The sequence below is a fragment of the Rhinopithecus bieti genome, unplaced genomic scaffold, assembly GCF_001698545.2.
Source record: "Rhinopithecus bieti isolate Rb0 unplaced genomic scaffold, ASM169854v2 scaffold_12070, whole genome shotgun sequence".
NCBI classification, from domain to species: Eukaryota; Metazoa; Chordata; class Mammalia; order Primates; family Cercopithecidae; genus Rhinopithecus; species Rhinopithecus bieti.
Window position 1 is genome coordinate 2,612,596 of NW_016807449.1, and position 6,839 is coordinate 2,619,434.

The 6,839-nt window shown below is 56.2% G+C and overlaps 1 protein-coding gene across 2 annotated transcripts in view; it reads right to left on the minus strand.

Annotated features, from left to right (window-relative positions):
* The window catches only part of PPFIA3 (PPFI scaffold protein A3), a 31,487-nt gene that overhangs the window by 12,006 nt on the left and 12,642 nt on the right, over window positions 1-6,839 (minus strand). For both annotated transcript variants that reach the window (XM_017882239.1, XM_017882240.1), the window contains exons 8-16: window positions 5,592-5,738; window positions 5,368-5,502; window positions 4,889-4,972; window positions 4,604-4,735; window positions 4,068-4,130; window positions 3,854-3,933; window positions 2,889-3,033; window positions 1,903-2,090; window positions 373-595 (exon numbers count right to left, since the gene is read on the minus strand). In XM_017882239.1, coding sequence (XP_017737728.1) covers window positions 373-595; window positions 1,903-2,090; window positions 2,889-3,033; window positions 3,854-3,933; window positions 4,068-4,130; window positions 4,604-4,735; window positions 4,889-4,972; window positions 5,368-5,502; window positions 5,592-5,738 — 1,197 coding nt within the window. The remainder of the gene's footprint in view (window positions 1-372; window positions 596-1,902; window positions 2,091-2,888; window positions 3,034-3,853; window positions 3,934-4,067; window positions 4,131-4,603; window positions 4,736-4,888; window positions 4,973-5,367; window positions 5,503-5,591; window positions 5,739-6,839) is intronic.

Sequence of the window (6,839 nt, forward strand, 5' to 3'; positions counted from 1 at the left end):
GAGACGGGGTTTCACCGTGTTAGCCAGGATGGTCTCAATCTCCTGACCTCGCAATCTGCCTGCCTCGGCCTCCCAAAGTGCTGGGATTACAGGCGTGAGCCACCGTGCCCGGCCCAGAAACTTTTTAAAATCCTATGCAGAAACTTGATGCATGAGAAATAAAAGTACACCAGATCTGACTAAAGTGAAAGTTAGGGTTCAAGAACCCAGTGACTCCACCTCCCCTTTGCTCTTTGAGTTTGAACCTTTAGGGAAAGCTAAGGTTGCCTTGGAAAACAACTGCTATGAGGGGTTACTGTTGTTCACTGCAGAGCCCTGCTTCTGACCTCTCCCCATCCCCCTACTAGGCTGGGGAGACTTTAGAACACTCACAGCCTTGTCGGTGCCCTCACGGGCAGGGCTAGGGGGTGCCAGGCGGGGAGTTGAGTGGCCAGAGCTGGGAGGGGAGGGGCTGGCAAGGGTAGAGGTGGTGAGGGAGGGGGGCAGGGAGCAGCTGCTGCGGTAGCGGCCCAACGAGTCCAAGCCAGAGCTGGACACCCGGCTCTCCAGCTCCTCTGCCCTCTGTTCCGTTGTCTCCTTCTCCTCTTGGATCAGCCTGAGGAGGGAAATAGGGGAAACTGGGTAAGGGGCTGCAGCAGACAGTGGGAGAGGGAATCTGGGAGCACAAGGGGCCAGAAAGGCTTGGTGGGGACAAGGGGAATTCTGGGGAAGGTGCAATGACATCAGAGGGTTTTGGTGGGTTTCTGAAGGACTCCCAGGCTCAAGGAGAGTCAAGGAGTCCTGATAGTCTCAGGAAGTCATTGCAGGATTAGGGCTGTCAAGGTGATCAAGGTCTGCATCAGGGTGGCCCTGATGATAGTGGTTTGGAAAATCATGAAGGGATTACTGTGGACAAAAGGTCAAGTTCAAGGTGGACTGTAAGAGCAAGGTCATAACAGGAGCAGTGTGAGATCAGGGACTCAGGTCACTCTAGGACCTGGGAAGGGCATGGAGTCATTCAGTATGGAAGGTGGTGGTCACGGTATATTTGCTGAAGGCTCATGAGGAGTGCGTTATAGCGGAATTGCTGAATATGGTCATTGCTGGTGAATCGGGGTAGACGTTACCTCACTGGAGGCTTCTTAATAAGTTAGGGATGTTTTTTGTATTAGAAATTCTTGGTATATGGAGTTGAAGTTTTTATTTGTTTGTTTTTTGAGACAGAGTCTCGCTCTGTCGCCCAGGCTGGAATGCAGTGGCGCGATGTTGGCTCACTGCAAGCTCTACCTCCCAGGTTCACGCCATTCTCCTGCCTCAGCCTCCTGAGTAGCTGGGACTACAGGCGCTTGCCAACATGCCCAGTTAATTTTTTGTATTTTAGTAGAGATGGGGTTTCACCATGTTAGCCAGGAGGGTCTCGATCTCCTGACCTCATGATCCGCCTGCCTCGGCCTCCCAAAGTGCAGGATTACAGGCGTGAGCCACCGCGCCCGGCCCGGAGGTGAAGGTTTTGATTAGGGCATTAGGATGAGATTCTTGGTGTTTGAGGTTGGGAACCTTGTGTTGTCTTGAGATTCTTAGGGTAGTGGAAGGCTCTGGGCACTCGTTATGTGAAACCACAAAATTGATGGCATAATGGAAGATTCTTGATGCATTGAGAAGAACTGGGGTATTTTGGGGTGAAGTCTTTGGTGTGTTGGGGAATGGTGAGTACTGGCTGGGGGTATATGTGTAGGTAGCACATAGAAGACTTCTGAGTGTATCTTAGGGGATGCCTGGACAGTAGAGTGAGTACTGGGCTGGAAGAATTCCTGTGGATGGTGTAAGAGGAGATGGACTCAGGCTTTCAGGTCTCCAGAGCCAAAAGGGCTGTGGAGTCAGCTCAGGCAGGACAGGGCAGGCCAGGGCGGGGCCAGGGCTCACTTGATCTCCTTGTTGATGGCCTCCAGCTGCTCCTGAAGCATGATGGCCAGCGTCTGCACGTCAGCCTGCCCACTGGGGGACAGCAGCTCGGCCCCAAACATCCCCTCTGTCTCCTCCTCATCTGAGCCGTCCAGCTCCCCAGGGAATGGGGGTGGTATGGAGCCCGCAGGGGCAGACCGCTCCCAATCCTGTCCCTGTGTGGGGACAGAGCGACATCAGGTGGGTGGGGGCCGAGGTTGGCGCTGGGTCTTGGCTCATGATCCTGACCTTTCCTAACCTCATTGATGCTTTTCCCAGCCCAGCTTTATTTCTTTGTTTTTTTATTTTTTCTTGAGACAGTGTCTCTCTCTGTCGCCCAGGCTGGAGTACAGTAGCGCAATCTCAGGTTACTGCAACCTCTGCCTCCCAGGTTTGAATGATTCTTCTGCCTGTCTCCTCAGTAGCTGGGATTACAGGTGCCCGCTACCACGCCCGGCTAATTTTTTCATTTTTCCTAGAGACGTCATTTTGGCAAGGCTGTTCTCAAACTCCTGACCTCAAGTGATCTGCCTGCCTCGGTGCCAGCAAGTGTTGGGATTACAGGCATGGACCCCCCTGCCCGGCCTCCAACTTCTTCTCTTGACAGGTCCCTGTCCTTGATCCCTCCCCGAACCCTCTCCAAGCCACGCCCATAGCTATGACTCCATTCCTGCGCCTGATTCCCATGACTCAGCTGGCTCACCTAACCCCGCCTACTCTGGGATTCCATACGCCCCTCCCAGTCCCATCATCATTACTCTCAGGTTCTCACCAGGTGGCAGGACATCCACACGAGACATCCAGGCAAGAGGGTTGCAGGGAAGGAGAGAAGAAAGGGTGAGTGGGTGAGTCCAGGAGATCCTGCCTCTCAACTCAGCTTCCTCCCGGAGTCCCACGGATTTAGCTCCACTTCCTACCACTGCCCACCCAAGCCCTGCTCAGTCCAGGCTCCTGAGGCTGCTGCTGACCTTGGAGGGCTCCTCTTTGACCCCCGACCAGCGGCCCCTCTTGCCTGCCCGACCACTGCCAGCCACATAGGGATCCAGGTGGGCACCAGAAGGTAATGTGGGTGCCTGAGAGTAACGGAGCTCCAGGGCACTGCCAGGAAGAGACCTGTGGGCATGAGGGAAGCAGTCAGGGACCAAGGGGTCAGGAAAAGGGCACAGAGGTAAGGGGTCACAGAGACAGACCTAGGGCCAGGGCCCTGAAGTCAGGGTCAAGGGGCCAGGCCTGGTGACTCAGGCCTGTAATCCCAGCACTTTGGGAGGCCGAGGTGGGCAGATCACTTGAGGTCAGGAGTTCGAGACCAGGCCAACATGGTGAAGCCCCATCTCTACTAAAAATTTAAAAATTAGCTGGACATGGTGGTGGGTTTCTGTAATCCCTGCCACTCTAGAGGCTGAGACAGGAGAATCACTTGAACTGGGGAGGCAGAGGTTGCAGTGAGCTGAGATTGTGCCACTGCACTCTAGCCCGGGCAACAGAGCGAGACTGTCTCAAAAGAAAGAAAAAGTAAATAAATAAAGTAAGGGTAAAAAACCAGAGGGGGCTAAGCGCGGTAGCTCACATCTGTAATTCCAGCACTTTGGGAGGCCAAGGCGGGAGGATCACTTGAGGTCTCGGGTTCCAGACCAGCCTGGCCAACAAGGCAAAACCTCGTCTCCACTAAAACTACAAAAATTAGCCGGCTGTGGTGGCACACGCCTGTAGTCCCAGCTACTCAGGTGGCTGAGGGACAAGAATTGCTTGAACTCAGGAGGCGGAGGTTGCAGTGAGACAAAATCGTGCCACTGCATTCCAGCCTGGGCGACAGAGTAACAAAAAACCGGAGGGATCAGTAGAAGTCTCGGGAGGATAGGAAGTGGGGGTTAGAAGGGAGGAGCCTGGCCAACGGGGCTCCATGGTGGAGGCAGGGCAGGAGGGGGGCTGTCACCTGGAGTAGGAGGATGGTGGCCTCCCCCGCAGCTGGTCGATCTCCATCTGCATCCGCTCCATTTCGGCCAAGAGCTGCTCCTGGGGGCCGGTGTTGGAGGTGTCGGGTTAGAATCTGCTCCGCCCAGGAGGAACAGCCCCTGCTAGACTTGCGGATCCTAGCCTCAGCAAACACTGCCCCAACTTCCTCCTCCTGTCCCCTCAGGGCCCCCTACCTTGTTTAGCAGCAGCTCATCCTGAAGCTTCTTCATGTTGGCTATCTCCTCGCTCAGGGAGTTCTGTGGAGACAGAGGTGAAGTGAGGGAGTGGGACCTGAGAGGGGCACGCCCGTGGGGCTGCAGGCAGCTCCCAATGCACACAGACAGGCCTGAGGGGACCCAGAAGGAATGAGATGGACAAATGGTGAGTTTCGGGGGAGCAGGGACAACGATGTTTCTGGGGAGAGAAGCCCCAGGATGCAATACCCTGTGCAATCTCAGAGGGTTCAGGGTTTGGGGGTCCATGGGGTTGGAGGCTTTGGGAAAAGTCAAGGACTTGAGGCATGGGTGCCCCAGAATTCGGCTCTTGGAACGTCTAGAATAGGTGAAAAAGCGGGTCTCGGCAATACAGCAGAGAAGGCTGCCCAACTCAGGATGCCGGGGTTTAGGGAGGCCTCCGATAACAGATCTGAGAGAAAGGCCTGGGGCCTCAGGATTCCAGCAAGAGGTAGTCCCAGAATTCCGCGTCCCGCAGTCCTGGATGGGGGCCGCACCTTCTCCTCCAGCGCCCCCATGCGCTCCTTGAGGTGAAGCTGTAAGCGCTCGTTGGACTCGCTCAGCAGCTTGTCCACCGTCTCGGACAGCCGCTTATTGTGGTCATCGTTCATCTTCTCCCGCTGCCGGGCCTGTGCAAAGCAGAGCGGGACGGGCGTGCTCAAGCTCATCCTGCCCAGACCACGGCCCTTGATCTAAGCCCCGCCCCCGGGCCCCCAGCCTCCTCATTAAGCTCCGCCCCAGCCTCGAAGCCCCACCCTCTGTGCTGTCTTCCGCCCCCTCACCCGCTGGAGCTCTTGATTCTTCTCTTCCAGCTGGGCCTCCAGCTGCCGAAGGCGCTCCTCGAAATTCCCATGACGTTCCTCAGCCTAGAGGATGGAACTCATGGCGTGTGACTTACCCTTCCAGGATCAGTCAGGCTCCGAGCCCCACCTCCTCCAAAGTTGAGCGCCAGGCTCCTCCCCTACAGCTATGAGTCAGGCCCCGCCCCTGCGCCTAGTCCACTTTTTCAGGACCTATTCCTTCCCTCTCAGGTTCCAGGCCACCAGTCCTTTCAGTCTAGGCTAGAGAACCCCGCTCCTGCGTGCAAACCTCCAGGCCCTCCTCATTCCAAGTCCTGTCCCTTTCCCAGCCCCTAGGCCTCACACTTTCCCCCAAATCCAGGGTTCTGACCTCGCTCCTACCCCTCCAGATTTGCGACCCTGCCTCCTCCAGGCCCCACCCCTTCCCCCACGCAAGGTCGCGACCCAAGTCCTCCCCGCACCTTGTTGAGCGCCGCCACGCGCTGCGCTAGCTGCGCCTCTATCTCGGGCAAGGTCTCCGCCTTCTGCAGCGTCTGCTGCAGCTTCTGTTTGGCATCGTCCAACCACTCGGCCAGCTGACGGCTCTTCTCTTCACTCTGGGGGAAGGAGAGGCAGGGGGAGGGCACGGGCTGCGTCACCTGGGCCCCGGCGCCGCCCCATCGCCCCTCCCGGGCTGCGCCCCCACCTGCCGATACAGTGACTCCTTGCTAGCTAACTCGTTCTCCAGTTTGTCGTTGGCGTCGTGCAGAGACGTGGCCTCGCGCTGGGCGCTCAGGTAGCGCTTCTCCAGTGTCGTAATCCGCTCCTCCATATCTTCCCGCTGCGCCAGTGCCTGCGGAGGTGGCAAAGGGCCCCTTGGACTGCGAGCCCCTGGGGGAGCGGATGGGGCATCCCCTTGTTTCCTGGTAAACAAAGTGCCCTGACGCAGGAATCAGAATGGTGGTATCACACCTGCTAAGAGCTCCCAGGACTAGCCCATTTTTTTTTTTTTTTTTTTTTGAGACGGAGTCTCGCTATGTCACCCAGGCTGGAGTGCAGTGGCACGATCTCAGCTCACTGCAAGCTCCACCTCCTGGGTTCACGCCATTCTCCTGCCTCAGCCTCCCGAGTAGCTGGGACTACAGGCGCCCGCCACCTCGCCCGGCTAGTTTTTTGTATTTTTTAGTAGAGACGGGGTTTCACCGTGTTAGCCAGGATGGTCGCGATGTCCTGACCTCGTGATCCGCCGGTCTCGGCCTCCCAAAGTGCTGGGATTACAGGCTTGAGACATCGCGCCCAGCCAACTAGCCCATCTTAAGTCCCTGCCGCCTGCGAGTTAAAATGGTGGTGCTACACCTCCCATGAGCTTCTAGGACGCTGCAGGCTCAGATCCTCTAGGTGCAGAGGATCTGAGGCCTGTAGGATGTGAAGGCTCCATTCCAGCCCTTTCCTCAAAACCCAGGGCTTGGATTTTTCACTTATTTCTGGCATACAGCAGACTTAGAATCAAACAGAAGTGTCCTGTGGTCTCATGGGAAATAAGGATCCCTTCTACCTAGAAGACAACACCTCCCAAGAACTACCAGGGTACCAGAGGCTTAGAACCCCAAAAGAGGTGCTCCAAGGTCTCATGGGAGATGGACCCCCATCTGGTAGCCCACATGGTGGGACTACATTTCCCAATAGCCCCCGTGGCTATTCAGGCTTTTAAAATCCCAGATGAAGACTCTCTCTCTTTCCTTTTTTTTTTTTTTTTTTTTTGAGATGGAGTCTTGCTCTGTCACCCAGGCTGGAGTGCAGTGGTGCGATCTCGGCTCACTGCAACCTCCACCTCCTGGGTTCAAGCAATTCTCCTGCCTCCGCCTCTCTAGTAGCTGGGATTATAGGCACCCGCTACCACGCCTGGCTAATTTTTGTATTTTCAGTAGAGACAGGGATTTCACCATGTTGGCCA